This window comes from Chaetura pelagica, unplaced genomic scaffold, assembly GCF_000747805.2.
Source record: "Chaetura pelagica isolate M959 unplaced genomic scaffold, ChaPel_1.0 scaffold473, whole genome shotgun sequence".
Lineage (NCBI taxonomy): Eukaryota > Metazoa > Chordata > Aves > Apodiformes > Apodidae > Chaetura > Chaetura pelagica.
The window spans coordinates 359,149-383,615 of NW_009952890.1; the positions used below are offsets into that span (position 1 = coordinate 359,149).

Consider the following 24,467-nt stretch of genomic DNA (forward strand, 5'->3'; position numbering starts at 1 on the left):
AAGCCATAACCTCAGAGTAATTTGTTTTCTCTAGAGATCTTTATCCCCTGCCATGGCTGAAACATAATCAGCGATCTCTGAGCTTTAGATTATTCACGTTATATCAGCCTATTTTATCTGTAACATTGTAAAGGCATTTTAGAATGGCTAATGTCCTCCATTAGCCCCTTCTAATGAAATATAAGTTATATAGTTATGAGTTTGCTATGCTACTAGGGTATTCTACAAGATGAGTGATAGTTTCTGCACAAAGGGCAATAATCAACAAAGACCATGCATAGTTTTGCTTGCACGGTTAAAAAAATAAAGACAAAGGATTGAGGAAGGAAGAAATATGCTGCTGGACAAGCACAATATAAGATACACCTGCCCCAGCATCTATAGTGTGTCCTATCTTATCAAAATTCTTAGTTTTAACATGTGATCCTGAAATTGATACTGTACATTAATAAGCCTAGCTTCAGCCTTCATTAAAAAAGACTAGCTAGAAAACATTTTTTATACCAGTGTCATGACAATATCCTACCAGAAGACAAAATAAGGGCATATGTTTAGTTTATCGTTTTGTAACATAATTGTGTGCAGTGCAGGCAGCATCTTTTTCCCTTTTACTCATATCTGGCAATGAAAGGTGCTGGCAAAGCACCTCCTTGAACAATCCCTTTAGTCCTCAGAAAGACTCTTCAGGGAAAGTGCTAAGCCTCCTCTTGCCTTCCATCAAACAATTTCAGTGTTTTTTAGTGGTGCTGGATGCCATCTGATCCCCTAGTTACTCCAGATAGTGTATTATACAAGACTGTCTTTCCATCTGGCTTCATCTCTGCAAGGAACATGCTTCATGTAGAGAACACCAGTCTTCTTTTTTCCACCCACATGCCGAAGCAAAAAAATTGAGGTGAATCCATAGAAACTCCCAGTAGCTGTACAGCAGAATTCACAAAGTTCGAGTCAAAGATATTTTTCCCTTTTTTTCATCCACATCAAAGGCATGAATACAACAAGGCATTGTTAGTTGTGGTGGGCAAACTGAAGAGTCTGCTGATGCAACAGATCAGGTTTTTAAGGCCTTTGTCTATGCAGAGTTACAATAATGCAGAAGCCAAATTGATTAGAAAGACAGGAGAGAAGAAAAAAATATAGAAATGGATAGAGAGAATGAAAGAGAAGATACATCTCAGTAATGTGTAAAAAGTCAATACTGTGTCTACAGATGGAGAAGTGCACATTGCTTGCCCTTTGAAAGCTTCTCTGCAACTTTGTCATTAATACTGTCAAAGTTAAGAACACATTTCAATGGAGTTCAGCGGCAGTTGAACACATTCATTCCCACAGCCCGTAAAAATAAATGCTAGGAGACTTTAGCCTAAAATATCCAAGTAGACTGGAGATGCCTTGGCCAAGTTCTGGAGGAGGGAGTGGATTTCCTTGATGTTGAGCCTCATGTGAGGCTCCCGTTGCCAACAGCCCAGCATCAAGTCATACACTTCCTTGGGGCACGTGCGAGGTCGCTGCAGGACTCGGCCCTGAGTGATGCACTCAATCACCTATGAGAAATCAAAAGGAAAGTATCAGCACAGCTATGCCAACCACATGGGGATCATTCTTGGAAGAGTTAATTGCTGACTGCTGCAGCAGCCTCATTGGTGGCAGTCACTCAGCCAGCTCTGCCAGGGGCCATGTTTCTAGGCAGAGGAATGAGCAGCAGGATGCCATCTGAAAAGGTCACTGTAATGTAAATTGTCAAGGAGCAATAACTTTACTGATGTTAATTTCACCTATGTTGCTGCTTCCACTCATGAGGGAATGACAGCCAGGAAATAATCCCACACCTCCTCTTTCTACCCATCTATCAATTTCACTTCATCCCAGAAGGAGGCAAAGGTTTCATCCTGCTCACACACATGTGCCTTTCCCTCCCTTCTTAGACTTATGACTATCACTGTGGATAATCTCTGCAAAGAGGTTACTTGTGATTGCCTGAAAACGAGGAGTTCTCCAGACTACTTTAATCTATTTAAGAACAGTTATGGACAACCACTCTACAACCACGACATGTATAACATGGAATTGAAATCACCCAAAGCCAGCTGAGGAGACAGCTAAGCTAATTTTCACTGCCTCATGGTCTTTCTCAATACCCAGAGCAGACTCTATTCCATACAAAGGAAAAAGCTAATTTCCAACTGATATAGTTCTGCTTGGACAAATTCTATTGACCCTGGGAAGAAAGAGTGAAAAGGAAGAAATTCAACCACAAAGTTAATGACAATACCTTCAATATTAAATATCAGGGGGTTTGCCTTTAGTAAAAAAATTTCACAGAATGTCATAGAATGTACTGGAAGGGACCTCTAAAGGTCAGGTAGTCCAACCCCCAGAGAAGTTATGCCAACAGTTAATATACCAGCCTTCCCTCTGCAGTTTGAGAATATATTACACGCACCTCATTGTTTGAGAGCTGATACCATGGCTGTTTGCCATACGTAAAGATTTCCCATAACACAACCCCCAGGCTCCAGACATCACTTTCTGTGGTGAACTTCCTGTACATGATACTCTCTGGAGGCATCCAACGAATGGGCAGCATGGTGTGACCTCCAACCTGAGAAAAACACACAGAGCAGTCAGAAATAATTCCTCCAGACCCTCACAAGGAAGAGCATCAGGATGTTAAATAAGGTAATTCATGGTTTCTTTTCTTTCCGATCTAACACCATTCACTTAGAGGGGTTTTTAACAACTAGGGATTCACTGTCCAAACTTCTCTCCCCCCAACAACAATCACTACCATGATAGGTTTCTCAACAGAATCTCAAAAGCCTCTGTTTCTGGAGTGCAAACTCATCTTTAACATTAACATGGTACACCCTATGCAAGAAACAGGAAGTTCTGCAAAATCATTACCTCATTTAGCCTACCAACCAGATTTACTCAGTTATTGACTTTTACTTAGCCAGTTATACTCTTCATTTTAACATCTGGGAAGCTTAAAAAGATTCATGAAATGAAATCTGCACTAATGATTCTCCTAAAAACTCAGCAGAATCAACCGAAATCCAAAAAGACACAATGGTCTGACTGCATGACATGGTAGGATCAGTTTCTGGACGGTTTAATATCCTAATTTTGAGTGAATTAAAGTAATGTTATAATTTCCCAAGTTAATGCATCAAATTATTTTGTTCCACATTAACTACCCAGTCCTACTCAGCTTTAAAAAATAAATAAATAAATAAATCAGTCCTTTTGATATATTTCCTTGATAACAAACAGCTTGTAAGACCTGGACACCTATTCCAAATCAACTCAGGTTGAATGGGATTCTTCACTGAATGAATTCCTTTCTGAAAGTCTCAGAATATTTTTATTTTACTCCAGAATGCTATACTGCCTTAAAATTAAGTTACCTAAGCCTAATTTAAATTTTATAAAAATGTTTTTTCCAGTTTCTAAACAATTTACTGTTCCTGATGCATCCTATTCTAACTGGATCACATCAATAAAGAAATCCATCCAAGTACTTTTAAAATAGTGTAACTGCTGAGATATTATGATAGATGTATAGATATTTCCATTAGTTTTGCATCAAGACATCTCTGAATATTTCCAAGCTGGAAAAAGAAAAGGAAAGACTTTTCATAGGCATCCAACTTTTGATTAACTCTCATTTTCCTCTCTGAAAATGTATTTAGTTATTAAACCATATTTGCACTTTCAAATTCTGCTAATTCATTTTTCCATGCAGGACTTCACATTTTTTAATATAAATAATGCCCTGCTTGATCTCATGTTGAAACAGCAAATGGAAGAAAACCCCAATAGAGGTTCAGTAAGGGTTCACATTATTTCTAAATCATGCAGAACATGCATTTCCAGCTATTTTTCAGTGAAGTCAGAGTTAGTGCAGCATTGCAAAAATTCAGTTATGGCTGTGAGAGCTCAACCCTGCTCCATACATCACCACAAGCCACAAGTTGCTTGCTAATGACTCCATAAAAACAGAGAGTCACAATAAAACATTCGCAGACTTGGTCTATTACAAGGCTGTTCTTCTCCTCCTAGAGATGTTACGTGAGAAAAGGAGGAGTAAGTTTTTGTTGACCTGTTGAACAAAAGTCAGGGCTCCCAGCTTCAGTTCCTGAGTACATTGTGGATATGCTTCTGACTCAATGCAGGTTGCTGTGCACAGGTGTCAGAACTTTTCAAAAGGGATCCAACTCCTGTGGCTTTCCACTCAACATAAAAACCACACAGGAATACTCCATTGACAGAGAATGGATACACATTTTAAAGTGCTTTGTTGTCTCTGTCTTACAATTTACCCCTTTGGCAGACAGACTGGCTTTGTGCAAAATGTTTGAAAAGGACAGGAGGAAATGACCTTAAGTTGCCCCAGGGGAGGTTTAGGTTGGAGATTAGAAGAAACTTCTTCCCTGAAAGGGTGATTAAACCCTGGCCTAGGCTGCCCAAGAGGGTGGTTGAATCCCCACCCCTGGAGGTGTTTCCAAGCTGTGTAGATGTGATGCTGAGGGACATGGGTTAGCACTGGACAGGGCAGTTCATGGTTGGTAGAGTTCGGTTATGGTTGGACTCGATGATTTCAAGGTCTTTTCCAACCAGAGCCAGCCTGTGATTCTATGACTGAGAATTCACTAAATTATATGGAGAGTTTGAAGTAATACATAAACACACTGAAATGCAAGCAAAGATTCAGTTTCCCACCTTATCATAACCTAAACTGACATGACAAGCAAACAACACCAAGACACCACTTTTACCCCATCTTGAGAAGTATTTAATTAGAAAGTCAGAAAAGTCAGTCCCTTAGAAACATGCAGCTGCCCAGACAAAGGGCAAGTGTCACGAAGAATGGTTAGTGATGAGAAGCTTTTGGCTTCATAAAATATTTAAATGGCTCTTAGATCTGCTCATAATATGGCCTCTGCTACTGGTTCTTTTCAGCAATTTCTCTGACTTATTCCTTAAAAATTAATGAAAGCTATAAACAATAAACTATGTTCTTATTTTATCATAAATCAAGAGATTTTGGAAAAGAATTAAAAAGACCAAACAAACCACTCTTCAAATCTTCTTTTCCTGTGGTTTCTTGCTAGAGAACAAAGACTGGTAGGACTCTATGCTGAGCTTCCAGTGTGATTCAGTAAAATAAGTATCACACCTTTAGAGTGATGATGATGATAAAGTGCCACCAAATGATGGCTCTGCAATGTCTAACACCACAGACCTGGCTGTCTCTCTTTGCAGTCATAGCAAGACTGACTTGTCAGTATTGACACCAAGAATTCGATTTACAGATAAGCACCAGTCATGGGGCACTTTGGTGCCTTTTGTATATCATCTTGCCTGGAGCTTTGTCTATTTGTGTCCCTGAAGGCAGAAGACTTCACCAGGCAGAATACTGTTACAGGACTGAGTAGTCCCAAGGTCTCTCTGTCATTGCCAATATCAATAATTTTAGTCAAAGTTAATCCCAATGCCCCAGCATCTTTGTGGAGGTAATATTTATTGTCTTGCAAAATACCACAGAAAGTATTTTAAGGGGTGCTTTTCTTGCCAGATAGCATTGGAATAAAGACAGGGTATCTCTGCAACACTGAGTATCACCTGTGGCAGGCTGAGCATCTACTTGTGGTCCAAAAGCATCTTCACTTTCAACTCAGATTTCAGTTCAGCCACATCAAAAGCACATGTCAGTGTCTGGCCAAAGGTACTTTTTCTAAATGTATGTTTTCTTCTCTTTTAATGAACAGGCGTTACTGAGTCAACACTCAGCTCAAAAAAGCCTTAGGGGCTGTGTCAGGCATAGGCTTAAAAAGAAGCACATGCTTCAGAGCCTTCTTCAACTAAAGCCTGGGATTTGACACCACTTTTCCAGGATGCCTGAAACAAATTGCCAGTCATTTATGAGCTTCTTCTGATCTTCATCAGACTGTTGAGTCCAAGCACCCACAGTTGTGCCACAAGAGCAGTGAAGAGTGTTGAAGTGCCTTTTACAGTTGTTGCCAAACTCTCAGCAAGGCTAAGAGGTGTTTTCCAAGAAGAACCAAGGAAGGAAAATATTATTACACTGACTAAACTTCAAAGGTGCTGAGTGTTCAAAAGGGATGCCTTCTGCATATGCTTTGATAAGAAACACAAGTATTACACAGCTCTCTGTTACCATCAGCATTTTGCAGGACAAAAGTCCCAGCAACGCACATCAGAATTGCAGTGATGCTTGACACACATGCTTTTAAAATGCTTCTGTGACAAGTAGACTACACTTGCAAGTAAATAACACCTTTATATTCTGTCTAGCTAAGGTTATAACAAGTTTAAAAACACTACTGTTTTAACTTAATATTCTATCACTTTAAAATCCATCCCGTAACTGTAAAAATGCAGCAAAACCAAGCATTACACTGATATAAATTAGAGTCTATTTTCTTGATGCATATCTGAAAGCAGCTGCATTATGACAGTTCATTTTTATTTAGAATTGTACATCCACCAATCCCTTCTGGGTCTTAAGTATTTTCAAAAGTCAACTGAGGAATGAGAGCACTGTCTAGCCCATCTGTAGCCTCATATAATGTTCACCAGTTGCTTTTAGTAGCAATATTGGGCTAGAATCTAAACCAGGAAGCCTGGTGAATTAGCTTCTGTAATGTGCAAACTACCCACAGGGAGGAGACTGCTGTGCCACTTCAGGGAACTGTTGATATTCTCCTAAGACACACTTCCACCACATTGTTCCACATATGAAATGTCGCACTTTCAACAATACAATGTCATTCCACTTGTCAGCACTTCCACCCACTTTTAAATGAACTTGAGCCCTCAACATTAGAAGGACATGGAGATCCCGGATAAAGGTCCAGAGAAGGGCCACAAAGATGATCCCAGGAGCCCCTCTCCTGCAAAAACAGCCTGAGAGAGTTGGGGTTTCATCAGCTTGCAGAAGAGAAGGCTCCAGGGAGACCTCATAGTGGCCTTCCAGTACCTGAAGGGACTACGGGAAAGCTGGGGAGGGACTTCTTACAGGGGCTTGTAGTGAGAGGACAAGAGGTAATGGATCTACACTGGAAGGAGATTTAGGTTAGACATTACTAGGAAATTCTTCAGTGTGAGGGTGGTGAGACACTGGCACAGGTTGCTCAGGGAAGCTGTGGTAGCTCCATTGCTGGAAGTGTTCAAGAGCAGGTTGGATGGGGCCCTAAGCAACCTGATCTACTGGGAGGTGTTCCTGCCTATGTGGAGGGGTTGGAACTAGATGATCTTCAAGGTTCCTTCCAACTCAAACCGCTCTATGATTATAGAAAATATGAACCTGCATCCTACCTTGTGCTTACAGATGCTGCTCTGTTTTCCATTTCAGTTAATGCATTTTTATCCTTTTTTGCATACATACTACCTATTATTTTGATAATTCCTATTGATAGTGATAGTAATTTGAATTATTACCATAAAATATTAAATTTGAAATATAGTAAAATAGTAACAATGGTGACAATATTAATGATAACAAGATTTTCCCATTATTATACCATATTCTGTGATTCTATGATATGGGCTGCTTGTGGGGCTGCACTGAAAAGACACAAGCCACAGGCTGGGAAGGGCACAAGAAATAATCTTGATTAAATAACCACTCTATCATTTCACACCAGGTTTATGCCTTACTCATTTGTACCATGAAGAGGGAGGGCTGAATGGACTGGCCACACTTCAGCAACACATGCCAGCTGCAACCTGGTCTTACCAAAGCAGCGCTGAGGACTCTGGTGCTGAGGGTATGACAGAGGTCTTTGGGGATCCAGAATTGTGACATAGCTCTGCAGGAGCTGATCAAAGACAGAATGGACACTAGCTGGGACAGGGAGTAATCTCTCCTCCTGCTAAATGCTGGTGGCCATATTTGAAGGGGCTCCAGTGCTCCTGGAGAAGATGTCTAATCCAACTCCCTGGTTTTGCAGGCATTGTATTACATAACCCTTTCCCCATTATTTTCAGTTACTGGCTTTAAGTAGTTGATTACTGAATTCAAGCAGTAAAAAAGCACAGCAACCAACTGCACAGCCACAGAAAACAGACTTCCTCATTTACGTTCAGTGTTCCCAGGTTCCCACGATACCCACAGAGTAACATTGCAGTCCTGCGTCACAATGCTTTGTGTATTCTCCAAAGACTAGTGATGCTTTTTCCGCCAACAGGACAAAAGTAATCTTTTTACTTTGTGAGCCAAATGAACCTGAATGGCTAACCCATGGATTTCAGCCCTGATCCTGCCAGTGCTCTCTCTGGCTTCACTGCTGCATCTCTCCAGAGCCCTGCTGATCTCAGACTGTTTGCAGTTCAGGCTGGTAGGCTGGTAGTCCTGAAAGCAGCAACACAGTTCAGCCTATGCTTAAATTAACTGTCATATGACAAGCTCAGTCTCCTTAATGTAACTGGATCTCAGTTTGTCAAACTGGAATCAAGCTATACCTTTTGTTTCTTTTGTTCACCCCCTCAAAGAAAGCATCCTGTATACTTGTAGGCTTACATTTCAGAGTAGTTTTTGCTATTTATGTTTTGGTCTTCTGACTTGTTTCCCGATGTCAGGATGACATAACTGTAAAGAAATGTTCTCTGCAAAAAATTAGCATGTCTTACTGCTTGTCACAGTTTAACTCAGGTCCGACAACAATGCTCTCGATCCCCCCTCCCCCCAACCCAGGTAGGGAAGGAGAGAGAGAAAAAGAGAGAGACTTGGCCGGATTGAAAACTAAACTACACAGCGTTAATTAAAACACTAATGAATCATACAAGAAAATATATACAATTATATACAAATATGTTCAGATATGGGCAAAAGCCTCTCGCCTCCCCCCACCCCAGCAACTCCCACGACACTTCCCTGAACTGGGAAGAGTCCCGATGAATCCCGGAGCTGCTGCTGGAGAAAGCAGAGAGTTATGGGGGTCACGAGAGATCAAGCCTGAGGATCGACGGTGATGGATGAACAGAGTCCTCCCCGGACACCGGCCATGGACGGAAGAGAAGGGGAGAAAAAAGAAGGAAGTTGTCTTCTGTGATCTCTGACCTTCCTTTGAGCTTACGTAGATATATGGAATGGAATATCTTTGGCCAATTTTGCTGTCTGTCTAACTCAGCCTCCTACGGGGGGTCACAGATCTCCCCATAGTGTCTGAGCTGGCAGAGTGCAGGTGCAGCCTTGAAGCCTCAGTAGTTAGAAAAACATTCCACTGTCTTATCAGCCTAGCAGAACACACTGTTGCTAGTTACAAGAAAGCTTACTAAAGGAAAAAAAAATCAGTAAAAAGAAAAATTGGCTTCACCCTGGCTCAAACCAGGACACTGCTAAAACTGGAAACCTCTCCTCAGTTGCTGACCATTTGCTCTTTTCCCCTCATAAAATGCTGGCAAATGTTTCTCAGCACAAGAAAAAAAAACAAACAATAATTGTTATTTTGATTCCTCCATGCCCTGGCCTTCAAGACAAAGTCAATGTCTCCTCTTAAAATATCATCAGTTCTGCCATGTCCACTTGCAGAAAAGCAATATATTATTTTCACAGTCATTACGAGTGACATTATTCCAGCACATGAGGTTACTGAATTATGAAATAAGACAGATGATGAGCCAACAGCTAAAGATGAGTCCTTTTATTTTCACTTTTAACCCTGCTTTAATCATCTCTATTCAAAAGGGGCTTATGTCTAAAGTTCTTAATTAAATTTACCAGTGATCTTGTCAGAAAACTGAAGCAATGTCTAGGACAACATTTATTACACAGTAAATTCTCTCTTCAGTTGTGCAACATCAGTTAAATATTGTGTGTCAACTTTGTGTTGCTGGAGAGAAAATTCTTTTCATTAATCTCCATAAAGCCAGGAGCATCAATAGAGAAGATGAAGAAAGACCAGTCAGTCAGTTTCACATAACACAAGAACCAGAAGACAACAAATGAAATTAGTAACTGGCAGGTTCATAAGAAACAAAAACAGGTAACCCCTCACATTACGTGCAATTACTTGTGGAACTCCTTGACACAAGATACTGCCAAACCTCAAGGCTTACCTGTGATCAAAAAGTCACACAAAAAAAAACACAGTCATGAAGGATAAATCTGACAAGGGCTATCAAACACAAAGATACCATCTCTGGCCCAGGAAGTGCCTGAGCTGCAGAGTTCTGGAGATTAAGTACATGATGGAAATAATATATGCTTAACTTCTTTTCGTAGAATTCTGCAGGCACCAGTGGTTACTCACAGTGACAGGATCCTGAACTACAGTGGCCTTTGGAGAAGCTATTCCTCTGCTCCTATGCAGACATGTCCCACATTGCAATATGCAGTTCTTACCAAACTTCTCAGCAAGGCTTATGGAGGGTGATAGAAATTATTCTGCCAAGAGGGTGGAATGAAGGAAAGATACTGTGTGGAATTAAAACATGTGACTGGCTAATGTATCTTAAATTTTGGCACCTTCCAAAGACCTTTTCAAATGTTAATTTGAAAGGAACTAGAAACTGCATATATTGTTGTGTTTTACACAACACATTATCATATTGGGTGAACCAAATATACGGGATAATTAATAAACTGTAGTAGTTACTGCACTACAGAGCACCTACTCTTCCATGAAAGGAAGATGAACTGCCCTGGGGTAAGATCAGACAAGTGCTATTGACGAGGTGATATTGTTCAAACCTCCAAGTAAAAGAAATGTTTCATATCAGAGGGACAGAAGGAAAGTTAACTGAGTGGAAATCTGTAATAGATTGCAGGTCTTCGGTGTCCCAGGATGAAGTGTGTATGAATGAAAAAAAGTAACTTTATTCTTTTAAATTATTTTTTTTTTTTTTTTTACTTTAAAATTATAAATATTTTTAGTGTTAATCAATGATAATCTAAGTGAAAAGAAAGAGAGGTATACTGTGTTAAACTGAAAGGAAAGAGAAGTTGAATTAATTCAGTGGACATCTAGATTCCTTTCTGAAGATGGGGGTTGAGGACCATGGTGAAAAAGCAGGGAGCTGGGATTACTGTAAGCCAGAGAACACTTGAACAAGGTGGCCTCTCCTTTCAAAAGCACCTTGCATTCTTCTAATTTGTCATATCAAGTTATGCCATAGGTTACAGTCACTGATCACTCCTGCAGCACAACTTGCAACTGAGAATATTGATCTCATGCAAAGCCCTATTTTTTGCTGTACAAAAAGTTGTCTCTGTATCACTTGTACCCTGCCCCTATTTCCACACCCAAGTGTCTGCTGTTTAGGCATCTAAATGAAGAGATCTATCCAATAGCAGCAGACAAGTTGCTGGAACAATGCGTATTAAAGTCGTCACAGGCTCTGGGATGATCACTAAATGTGGCCAAGACAACAGCAAAACAGTATTCATGAACTACAGATACTGCCTTTCAGATTTTCAAAGCATACAGTTTACAATATATTAAATTCCACTTTTACATTAATCCCAGGTAATCTAGGCTACCAGGGCCAAGGAAGTTTTAAAAATAATCCTTAATATGCATTGGAAAACTGGGCTCTACAAGTCTGTACCATAGTTGAAAACCTAACTCCTGTTCACTTTTTTAAATAAAGGGTTTGAGGTGTCACATGATGAGGTGCTTCCTGAACTCCACAGTCAGTATTAACAAGTAGAAGTTACTCAAGGGCAAACTGAAAACTGAGCACCATGCCACATAAACCAGTTTGTGATTACTAGGAAATTTCTACTCCTAATGGAAATTCTGAAAGCTATTTCTCAAGTACTAGAGATTACAACCTTTTCCTATATTTATTTCACAGAAGACCACTTTATCTATCTATCTATCTATCTATCTATCTATCTATCTATCTATCTATCTATCTATCTATCTATCTATATCTATCTATCTATCTATCTATCTATCTATCTATCTATCTATCTATCTATCTATTTATTTATCTTCACTTTTTCTGTAGGTTAACATAGCATGTCTGGCTTTATTTGCTATATAAAGTTACATCACAGAAGAAGAGGGGAGCAATGAAGCCTGGTCTGTAGCTTTACTTCCCCCTTGTGAGTGACAAAAGTGTTTCTATAATGTACACTGCACTGAAGTACAGCAATTTTTAGTTCAAATGTCTTAGATGTTGCAGTTTTAAAAATTTTGTAAGATGGCCTTCCCTCCTCTTCCTGGGTGGTTAATTTATCACATGGGTTACAAATGCCAATATTAACAAACTGCCACACATGTGAGGCAACAAAATGAATAGAATCTTCAGTTTCACAAATCCTAAGAATAGGGGCAAACTTAATGAGTTCCCACATCTTTCCCACAAGTGAAAGAGGTTGTTTTGGACCATCAGTGCATAAGGGAAATAAGTAAGTCAATAATTTTACATCAGCTATTTTACCTACTTCCCAGAGTATCTGTATGATGCTGGGCAAGTCATATCAGATGAAATCTGTCAACTACTGACTGCCTGAAGAGAGTTCAGAGATGCACTCTCTCCCACCAGAAGCATCAAGAAGGCAGAGCAGGGTTTCATGAATTCAAAGACCAGTAATCTTACTATTTCAGAGAATTAGCAATTGCACTTTTCTGGAACACTTGTCTTTACTTGCCAAAAGAGCAAGGGAGAAGTAGAACGATAACCACAATCCCAATCTCTCTTCAGTGCCTGCACTGGGATTGTCTACACTGTTACCGTTAACAAGCTAATCCACCACTATGCAGATATATGATCACATTGGCAGGGACCTGTAAGAGGCTAAATTGCACTGGTCTCAGCCAGATGCTAATAAACAAGGCAACTGCAAGGTCCTTCTGCTCATTTTTCTCTCTGTACTGTTGATGATGCTTTCTGCTTCTCACTTTCTCTAAGCCATAATTTGTTTCCAAAAACGGAAAAACACATGATAAAGTTTCACTGAAACAGAACAGAAAAAATTCTCTATTGCTTTTCTTCCATGAATTCTAGGTTTTGTCTCCTCACTTGTTCTATAACACCACTATATGGGTTGAAACAGGCATTTCCTCTGAAATGAAGCATTCATCAAACAACACAAAATACGATAATTAAAAATACCAGTAACTAATATTACTGGGAAAAAACCAAACAAACCTGTTCATTCCTTTGGAGCTTGCAAAATGCTAAATTCTTCTTATCAAATTCATATGTGAAATTATTCTTCAAGCCAGTCTTAAAATATTGTTCTTGGACACAAGAGCCAAAGTGTAGCCCAAGCACTGATGAAACAATTGTATAGCTCTTGGCTTAATTTCTCCCCTGGTGTTAAGGGAGAATTTACACCAGCAGAAGGCTTGGAACCACAAATTTGGGTTTGGTTTTGTATTTGGTTTTGTTATTGTTGTGTTGTTTTTTTTTCTTGTAAATGTCTGCCTCTACCGTCAGCACCGTCATTTTTCATTTAGGAAACATTATACTGCATTGAGCATACAATGGCTCTTGGAATTCAAAGGTCTGTGTTTGTTTATCACTAACACCGAGCTGTAAATTCTGCCTGTGATGCTGAACTGTCTTTCCTTCTGCCTCTGAAACGAAGCCAGATACTCTCCTGACATGCAAACACCTGCGGAAAGTGTCAGTCTAGTAAGAAATGACCCCTAAGATTTTCCCTAGGTGGATTCATACCCTGATGGCATGTCATCAGCGTGGAGGTTTGGCTTTCTGACATTAAGCCTGTTGAACTTGTTCATTACTAGGCGATCACAGGGAATAGAGGAAGATCACAGTGACTCTTGAAAGAATTCAGGACTCTGCGCCAGCACTGCTGCATTTCAGGGAAGGACTTTCTGAAGATTTAACACAGATGGACTTCCACATAACAGCAAGGATAGTGCAACATACTCTTTACATCCTCCACCAAATGCTAGTGGCGTGTGGACAAATGAGAAGAGGTAGGTGGGAAAGAAACCCATAATTAAACCTACTGCCTCTGCTTTTCTCACACATTTTGCGGAGCCCCTGGGGAGCGTTCTGGAAATTCTTCTACCTCCTCCTAGGATGAAGCTACTCCTTACTGTAACCATGCTGAACTGAGGTTGTTCCTTCCTTATGCCTGCTCATCTTCCTCTCTGGACGAATAAGAATCTTAATAAAGATCAAGTCCTCTGCTTGCTGCACTGCTGTAATACTATAATTAATTCAAAATCAATGCACAAATTTAATTTTAGTTTCACTGCTCAAACTGAAGTAGGATCTGCAGTAGAACTGAGAGCTCGAAGGTTAGATACTGAATTTTTCTAAAAACAGGTTGCAATGTTACACCAAAGTAGTCATGACAATAATTTGATTTTCGGAGATCTCTATTGTTGAAAGTGAAGGTCAATAGTACAATCTTCAATATAAATCTCTCATGCAGCATTCCCAGACTCCAGAGTTGCTTTGATCAAGGAGTTTTCTGGAGACATTAAAAATTAGCCCAGTAAGAAATGAATGTCTCACATTGTTAAGACAACATATTGAAATTTGTTTGGGGTTTTCTGAGATTGTTGACAGTCCCAGTGTTTGACAGTTCAGGACTAAGTCAGGCTAAGGGTCCAAAATCGATCTGTGTATTAAACCAAGTAATATTTAAATTAGGCTGACACCAGGTTTTTTACCTATGCTTGTATAATGTCTAGGTCAATGAAGTCCTAGTCCACACAGAGCTCCTACACATCCTTGCAGTACATGTCATACCTAATAATAACACTTCAAAAAATGTTATTTTAAAAATATTTGTAATTAAGAATTACAAATGGGCTTACCACAGCAGCTGCACTTTGACTTGGTTATATTCTAATGGGTTACTGTAGCCCTAATACTGTTTATGAGACTTTGTACTTCGAAGTATTTTTCATTTGCTTCAGATGAGAACTTTAAAAATATTTTTCTGTAAAGCCTGCATTTCATTTTAAAGTCATGCTACTTTATAATACTCCTTGGACATGTTTCAAAAGATCCACACAGAGTATTATCAAATTAACTCAATTACATTATTATTAAAATGTTATGTGCTTCAGGCCTTAGTGTAGAGTTTTCTTTGTTTTCTTGCCAGACAAATCTACTGCTCTTTCTGTGCATTAGACTGTTACCTTCACCTCACCCTGCATCCTAGCCTCTGTGGCTATTTCCATTGAAAATGACCCTGGATCTTGTATCCATCACAATATTTTTATTTTATGGTTCAATGTGGCCTACAGGAAGGGAGTAGTTCTGGAGTTCCCACTAGCCTTGACCCTTTAGGCAGCAGCTCTATTTTATTTTCCTTTCCTCTCTGTCAAAGAGGAGTTCCCCTTCAACACAATTTAGTCACTGAACTAAGAGGCTTTTGTTAACAAAAAGCAGATGGACCACTGAGTTGTCTCCTGAAAGGATCTTCCTCCTACCATAATGATTTTGAATTTGAAAACCCACTGTATTGTGCAAGACCCATTCTGTGTGAATGCTCCAGCCTTCCAGAACATCCAAAATTACTGTTACATGAGTCTCATGTTCATTATAATGGTTAGTTTATCACTGACCAGTAAGCACTGACAAAAGAGGGTGCCTTTTGACATGGCAATTCCACATGAATACTGACATTTTAAAATGAGTATCATCTAAGTTGCTGTACTGGGTATTTGATCTGTTTTAATTTGCTTTTCCATTCTTTTGAACACTTTGCATAATTATCTCTATATGAGTGATTGAGTGCTCTCTTGCTGAGATCCATGACCTAGGAAGTGAATGACAGGATCATGATGACTCTGTCACAAATTGTATGCCACTGAATTCTGACATATTTTTTTTATATCTAGTTACACACAACACTATTCATAGCATGAAAGTAAATGCACTGCAGTGTACTTGGTAAGGGTACTTAGTTTTTACTGAGCTCTCACTGTTATGGTCAGTGTGACACCTTTGATAGAAAGCATGAGGTGGCTACAGTTTTCTGGGCAAATTGCTGAGATAGGGAAACAGTCAAGTGGGAGTTAGACACTTGAAACCCAAAAATAATGCTACATACACTTTCTTTGCCTGTTTTGAAGAGATAATGAGTATCATACATCAGCCAAAACAGACCATGCTTCTGCCTGACAATTCCTTCTTACTCTTTAAGGTCAGATTTCCAGAGTCCATGTCCTCCATTCACAGGTCTGACAAAAAAGGGGCTGAAGGAAGTTATCGTCTACAAGACTGTCCTGGCTCTAGATAAAGCAGGAGAGAAGTTTCCCTGTTAAACAATTAATATTGATTAATCCCCCTGATAAGCCCTTACTCAAATTAGGGCTTCCTTATCATCAGGAGAAGCACTTAAATGAAGCAGCTTTTACTAAAGGAAGCAAGAACTCAACAGGCTAGCCCTGGGGGATGGGGAAAAAAATCAATATGAATAACAACAGAAAAGAGAGTGTGGGGATTGGAAGAGCACGGAAGGTGAACAGGAGCTGGAAAAAAGCAAAACAGACCCAAAATAGGTCACAACCATAGACCAGGACATGCAGGGATGGATAACCAGTCAACCTGCTGTCTATTACAAACAGCTCCAATAAACAAAAACATAAGCAGTCATCAATGAGCACTATGTCCCATATACCCTTCTCTTTACTGCACTCAGTCCCCTTATGGATGGGCCAAAGCTTGTGAAGACTCTCTCAGCCCTAGTCTGGCATGTGAGTTTCAGTTATTTCAGTAAACATCCAGTAACATAACAGCATATGGTAACCTGTGGTCAAAATACTGCCAAGGTATGACAAGCCTCAACCCTTTTCTGCTTCAGCAAAAGGAATGCAATATTCAAAATGAACACTATTAAAAAGAGAAAAATATTCAGAATAAGAGTAATAAATATAATTTCACCTTTCCAGCAAGTAGGACATAAAAACTACAGTGCCCCTGCTTGTTTGTTTTTCATCTGCAAGAGAGGAGTAAGGAATAAAAGACAGGAAGGCAGAACTAGTGCCTTCTCTAAGAGAACACCAAGACAGCTTCCCACTGCCCTGCAAGAACCCACAAGCCCTTACTGGCAAGAGACAAGGCAACTTCCTCTGTCCCCTGGGGGATTTTACAGGTTACAAGCAGCATCACGAAAGGCGTGATCAAACTGTGTTTTTCAGCTGTCACCACCAGAAAGACGGCTTTCCCTTGAGTCAGGGAGCACTGCCTCTCGGGATGAGACTCCAGGCTCTCCTAGGTGAAACTCAGGAAGAGTTCTGGGTAAGGAACCGTAGCACATATACTGACCGCAAATTTCTAGGAGTCTTAGGATTACATCTGCCACCACAGGGAGTTGTTCTGTCCAGAACAGTTCATGCAATTGCATTCTGTCTTCCAGCAGAAGAACAGCTTTTGGTTATTCTGCATGTGCACCAGAAATTTATTCTGCAATGTCAAACACCAGGCCAACGAATCTTTATTGTTGCTACCCATGTCATTGTTCTCTGAGAAGCCTAAATTGAAATGGCAAGTTCAGCACCTCTAAGTATCTTTATTATTTGTTTCCAAGGCTTACATTCTGTAATCGTGCTTTAGCAGTAAGGATTAAATTAACCTCTGTGGGGCCATGACAAGGTCATGGCATGCAAGTCACTCATTATGCTCTCAGCTGGAGTGCAAAGGAAAAACTACTGTACACTTTCTGCTGAATGTTAGCACTGGGATGGAAGCCAATCATTACAATGTATTTGCCAAAAATTAATCTCCAGAACAATGGATTTTAATACGGTATAATAATGGGAAAATCTTGTTATCATTAATATTGTCACCATTGTTACTATTTTACTATATTTCAAATTTAATATTTTATGGTAATAATTCAAATTACTATCACTATCAATAGGAATTATCAAAATAATAGGTAGTATGTATGCAAAAAAGGATAAAAATGCATTAACTGAAATGGAAGACAGAGCAGCATCTGTAAGCACAAGGTAGGATGCAGGTTCATATTTTCTATAATCATAGAGCGGTTTGAGTTGGTAGGGACCTTGAAGATCATCTAGTTCCAACCCCTCCACATAGGCAGGAACACCTCCCAGTAGATCAGGTTGCTTAGGGCCCCATCCAACCTGCTCTTGAACACTTCCAGCAATGGAGCTACCACAGCTTCCCTGAGCAACCTGTGCCAGTGTCTCACCACCCTCACACTGAAGAATTTCCTAGTAATGTCTAACCTAAATCTCCTTCCAGTGTAGATCCATTACCTCTTGTCCTCTCACTACAAGCCCCTGTAAGAAGTCCCTCCCCAGCTTTCCCGTAGTCCCTTCAGGTACTGGAAGGCCACTATGAGGTCTCCCTGGAGCCTTCTCTTCTGCAAGCTGATGAAACCCCAACTCTCTCAGGCTGTTTTTGCAGGAGAGGGGCTCCTGGGATCATCTTTGTGGCCCTTCTCTGGACCTTTATCCAGGATCTCCATGTCCTTCTAATGTTGGGAGCTCAAGAACTGGACACAGTACTGCAGGTGGGGCCTCATGAGAGCCGAGTCAAAGCAGAGAATTACCTCCCATGACCACGCTTTTTTTGATGCAGCCCAGGACACAGTTGGCTTTCTGGGCTGCAGGCGAACATTGCTGGCTCATGTTGAGCTTCTCATCCACCATCATCCCCAAGTCCTTCTCCTCTGAACCACTTTTGTGTTTATGCTTGGGATTGCCCCAACCCAGATGCAGGACTTTGCACTTGGCCTGGTTGAACTTCCTGCAGGCTGCATGAACCCACTTCTCAAGCCTGTCAAGGTTCCTCTGGATGGCCTCCCTCTCCCTCAATACGTTAACCTCACCACACACTTTGGTGTCACTGGCAAACTTGCCGGGGGTGCACTCAGTGCTACTGTCCATGTCACTGACAAAGGTGTTAAACAGAACCTGTACTGGTACCGGCCCTTGGGGAACTATTCTAAAGAAATTGGTAACATTTTTGTATCATGCAACAGTATCCCAAAGCAGTCAATGGGGAACTGTGCCCTAGATCTTTTGGTTCTGTATCATCAATACAAAGAAGAACAGACAAGAATTATCTCTGTAAAAGAAGATATGGTTGTGTTTAGTATAAGGGCTCACTGACAAAAGAATCAGAGTAACCTTTGACTATCACATTAGTACATTGTGATTCATAAGTATCAGAAGCAGTGGAGTGTGAGGATGGGATAAACACAGTAAGACTAAAGGGCACAGGAGCAGGCAATCCCAAAATGCCTAAAGTCAAGCAGATGAGGCAGAAGACTGGCTTGGCTGAATATGGATCTGCTCTTGCAGATCAGGCAAAAAAGGAAGGTGTATGCCCAGTGGAAACTAGGACAGGTGATACGGGAAGAAAACAAAGATGCTGCTAACCACTGTAGGGGGAAAATCTGAGAGGTCAAAGCTCAACTGGAGCTAAAACTGGCCAGGACTGTGGGGGACAATAAAAAGATTTTTTTTCAAATACATTAATGGCAAAAGGCAGTCCTTTACAGGGTAAAGGTGGTCACCTCATCAACAGGGATACAGACAAAACAGGTATTTTTAATGCATTCTTTGTCTCTGACTATGGACCAAGGGGGCCTCAACACCCAGAACTGGAGGACCATGACTGCAACAAGGATCAACTCCTAGATGATCTTGAACTTGTGAGGGATTTGCTGCTACAGTTAGATCCCTGCAAGTCCATGGGGCCTATCAGGATCCATTGGAGAATCCTCAAACAGCTGGCTGATATCCTTGACAGGCCTCTATGATTTTGGAGGTCCTGCGAATCTGGAGAGATTTCCAGTTGACTCGAAACTGTCTAATGTTCTTCCAATATTCAAGATGGTCAAGAAGGAGGACCCTGGAAACTACAGGCCAGTCAGTCTAACTTCAGTGCCTGGTAAAATTATGGAAAAGATTATTCTGGGAGGTATTGAAAAACACCTGTAAGACAACAGTCATTGGTCACAGCCAGAACAGCTTCACAAGGGGAAAGTCCTGCTTGTCAAACTTAATTTCTTTTTATGACAAGGTAACCCACCTAGTTAATCAAGAGAAGCCAATGGATGTAATATTTCTGGACTTCAGCAAGGCTTTTGATACTGTATCTCAGAGTATCCTGCTGGACAAAACATCCAGCATCCAGCTGGGCAAGCGCACCACACGATGGGTGAGCAACTGGCTCACAGGTCGAGCACAACGAGTGACAGTGCATGAGGCAACATCAGGCTGGCGACCGGTCACTAGTGGGGTCCTGCAGGGCTCCATTCTAGGCCCAGTTCTCTTCAACATCTTCATCAATGACTTGGGTGCAGGACTCACAGGAATTCTGAGCAAGTTTGCTGATGATATAAACCTGGGAGGAGCTGGTGACTTCCTCGAGGACAGGCAGGCCTTGCAGAGAGACCTTGACAAGTTTGACAAATGAGCAGTCACCAAACACATGAAGTCTAACAAGGGCAAGTGCTGGATTCTACACCTGGCACAGGGCAACCCTGATGGTAAGTACAGACTAGGGAATCAGTGGCTGGAGAGCAGCATGGCAGAGAGGGACCTGGGGGTCCTCGCTGATGGCAAACTGAGTATGAGCCAGCAGGGTGCGCTGGCAGCCAGGAGGGCCAACTGTGTCCTGGGGTGCATCAAGCACAGTGCTGTCAGCCAATCAAAGGAGGTGATTGTCCCACTCTACTCTGCATTGGTTTGGCCTCACCTTGAGTACTGTGTGCAGTTTTGGGCACCACGATATAAAAAGGATATCAAGCTATTGGAGAGTGTCCAAAGGAGAGCCATGAGAATGGTGAAGGGTCTGGAAGGATTTACAAGGAGCAGCTAAGGACACTGGATTATTCAGCTTGGAGAAGAGGCTGAGGGGTGGCCTCATAGCAGTCTATAGCTTCCTCATAAGGTGAAGAGATGGAGCAATGACAGGACTTGGGGAAATGCCAGGAAGCTGAATCAGGGGAGGTGTAGGTTAGATATCAGGAAAAGATTTTTCACCCAAAGGGTGGCTGAGCACTGGAACAAGCTCCTCAGAGCAGTGGTCACAGCACAAAGCCTGCCTGACTTCAAGAAGCATTTGGATGATGCTCTCAGGCACCTGGTTTGAGTCTTGGGCTGCCCTACACACTGACAGGAGTTGGACTCGATGATCCTGATGGGGACCTTCCAACTCAGCATATTCTGTGATTCTATGTGCAGAACAGTTCACCTTTTACTTTTTTTGGACTGAGGACGTCCCCCATTAAACTTCTTTTTCCCAAGACATTCAAACCTATGTATACAAACTTCTCCCTAGGTTACTTCAAGTCACATTATTAGTCTATTCAACAAAAACACACTGGTTAAAAAGTTCTGCTCTCTTTGTGAATTACTTATGTTTTGACATATCTTTGATTCTGTATCAGATAGAAGTAATGAACATTTTCACAAAACGGAATGTTTGCAACAGTTTTTAGCAAGAAATTTTAAAATGAAAAATGTTGGTGTTTTCCAGCAAAACAAAACAGCCAGATGCTCCCAAAAGATTTCAGTTTGAATGGAAACTTAAAACAAAATGTACTCAGATAATTAAAAATACAATGTGACTAATACTCATTTTAGGTCACACATTCCCCAGGGTGTGTTTTGATATTGCACATCCTCTAAATTGATTCTGAAGTAAAGCAAAGACCTACAGATGTGTGTTATGAAAAATCTCAGCAGTGGCTGCTGCTGGAGGGCCAGGGGATGGGAGGGAACTTTATGCTTCTAGAGTGCAGCTTCCTGCAGACAGTGACACCTCCTTGAGGATAAGGGAGTCCAACACTCAGGGAATTCCCACTGTGTTTCAGGCCCTGGGCTAATTGGCATGGTGAGAAGTTGGTGGCAGGAGAAGCAGCTCAGTGCAATGCCACTAGTATCTAAATTATTTCTATGATCACTTTCAGGAGGAATTCCTGGAGGAATTCTTCTCCTGCTCAAAACTGTTTCACGTAAAACTCAGATAATCAAGATCATGAGTGAAGGCAAGTTTTACAGAGATAAGAGCTAAAAATCCAAACAAAATTCATGTAAGATCAATAAACTGTGCCTTAAAACAGCTGGATACCAGATAAAGCACTAAAACATACCATAGGCAACAAATGTATTATTATATTTAATAAAAAAGGAAGGAGTTATCTTTCAGCCTAAACAAAAACAAGCAACAACAAAATAATTAATTAATAGGCAAATTATTTTGAAATTTCTCTAGACAGACTCCTTCTACTGAAAGAGAAATGATGGGAATAACTAATCAGCAGTTGCTAAAAAGAAAAACAAAATCTGAAATAGCACTGATCAATGTCCTATTAAGATATTTAGAATGCTTCCCTTTTAAATATTAAAAATTTTACCATGGCTATATCACAACAGAATTAATCCCTTCAATAAGCTCCAACTGTCACTATTCAGAAACATTGCAAAACATTTATAGATCCTATACAGCTAAACAAAATACATGCAGCTCTGGCTGTAATGTTGCCAAACCAGGACAAAATATTGCAACCATTTAATAGAACAGAGAAGTCTAAAAAAAAAAACAAACAACAACTAAAAAAACCCCAACAACAGCAAAAAAATCCAACAGCTGAGACCAAGAAATTAAGAAAAAGACCATGTTCAAGAGAAACTGAGTGCTCTACAGGAGGGGGCAGCATGTCGCTTGCCACCAGCACTGTAATGCCTGCTGACTGTTGTCATGAAAGGGTACCGTGGTGTCAAAGAAGCATCTTTCTTACAAGTCACATCCTGCCACGTGCTACAAGATCAGTGGCAGATGAGAAAAATACCGTATCTTCAGCTGGCTTAATTTCACTTTCTTCTTGCCCTCTCTGCAGGGAAACATCACCATGATATCTGACTGCTTAGCAACTTCACAGATTTCAGAGTACTTAATTTTTGTATTTTCCCTGTCTGACAGGAAATCAGAGGCTTCCCTATTTCTCGGTGTGGAGAATGGCCTGTCTTCTCCCCCCACATAAGATTAAATAATTTAGTTTGCAGGGTATGAATGATGCTGGAGAGCTGGTCTGCAAGAAAACAGGTACTTGTCTGGTGTGATACCCTCCTTTTCCACCCCAGCCAGCAGCAGCTGCCCTTCAGCCCCTGCCTGCAGTAGCCAAATGCCTGCAACTCCCACCTTTCCCTGGCCCTCCCTGGAGCAGGGCACCTCTGCTGCTGCCTGCCTTTGCAAGCACTGCCTGCCACAGCAGCTCTGGTGCTGCATACTAATTGGCACATTTAATGACTTTCTCTTGCTCTCCCTCCTATCTCTTCCTGAGCTGCCGTCTGGGAGCAGAGGAGCCCGGCTGCCATGGAAACCGAGCCTCCAAACACCCTGAACCTGCAGTACTAACCCTTAGAGAAGATTCCAGTGCTGAAGCTCAAAAAAGGGGATGCTCAAGGGGGTGTAAAGGCAGAGGAGTGGGATGGGGTAATGCTGACTGTGGCAGAAGTTGGTCTGGGCTGTTCTGCCAAGGCATTGCGCAAGTCAATGTATACTGGCCAGATGAAAGCAGACACTCAGGGGAAAAGCAGATTAGCTCTCTGTTACCTACATTTTTCTTCAAAATGTTTCAAATGCTTCTCAACCCCCTCCCTCCCATCCACTTACAGTCTGAACCAAATATCCTAAGGCACGCACAGGGCCTGTCATCAAAGGGGTTTTGACAATCCCAAATATGACTCACACAACAGAAAGGGCTGTTTGTAGCCAGAGAAAGTGCTGATTACAGTGAGAGAAAGCACACGCTGGCAGAGGACAAACCCTGCCTAGGCAATAAGGTTGTGATCCCGTGTCCGGCCTTTCAGTGCTGCCTCCTTTTCCCAGGCCAGCCGGGAGACTGAAGTCACATGGAAACACAGCTTTTGTGGCACCTTCTGTGTGAGCTGATGCCTCTTCTGGGCAGGCACCTAATTCAGCTACAGCTCTGTGGCCAAATATATTCTGGACCCTGCTTCAGGCTGTGTGGCAATGAGAACTGCATTTCTGTCCTCTGATCTGTCTCCTCAGGATTTCTGGTCATAAAATGGGGGTAAAAAGAGAGTACACTTAAACCTAAGTAAGCACTCAAATGTCAGCATTCGAAGGACACCGTCACATACACCTAGTCTCCTTGCAAGCTTCAAGCCAGCAATGGAGAATCTCTTTGGGTGTCTTTTTTTAAGCAAAGCTCTCCATTATATGATTTATTCATGCAGAGAGCCCTCATAAGGTCAATAAAACTGGCATGTTCCAAAAAATGCACAAACAAACAAAACAAAGAAGAAAAAATCCCCACTCTTCTTTCAGTGGAACATTCCAAGAATTTTAGACTGCGTCAGCACTTTTTTGAGGAGTAGATGAAGCTGGTTATGGTTTATGCAAGGGAGTTAACAAATGCTTCAACTCTCATTATCTGTCCCAACTGCCTGAACAAGCAGTTTAATGCTGGGATTTTTCTTCAGATTCAAGTCAGAATGTACCGTGCCATGAAGCAGTGCAAGGTTTTGGAGCTGAAGTATCCAAGACAT

General features: G+C 41.1%; 1 protein-coding gene across 1 annotated transcript in view; it reads right to left on the minus strand.

Annotated features, from left to right (window-relative positions):
- Window positions 1-965: 965 nt before the first annotated feature.
- Window positions 966-24,467, minus strand: part of NTRK2 (neurotrophic tyrosine kinase, receptor, type 2) — a 195,014-nt gene continuing 171,512 nt past the window's right edge. The window contains exons 15-16 of the mRNA XM_009995463.1: window positions 2,444-2,602; window positions 966-1,544 (exon numbers count right to left, since the gene is read on the minus strand). Of these exons, the coding sequence (XP_009993765.1) occupies window positions 1,359-1,544; window positions 2,444-2,602 (345 nt within the window). The 3' untranslated portion in view covers window positions 966-1,358. The remainder of the gene's footprint in view (window positions 1,545-2,443; window positions 2,603-24,467) is intronic.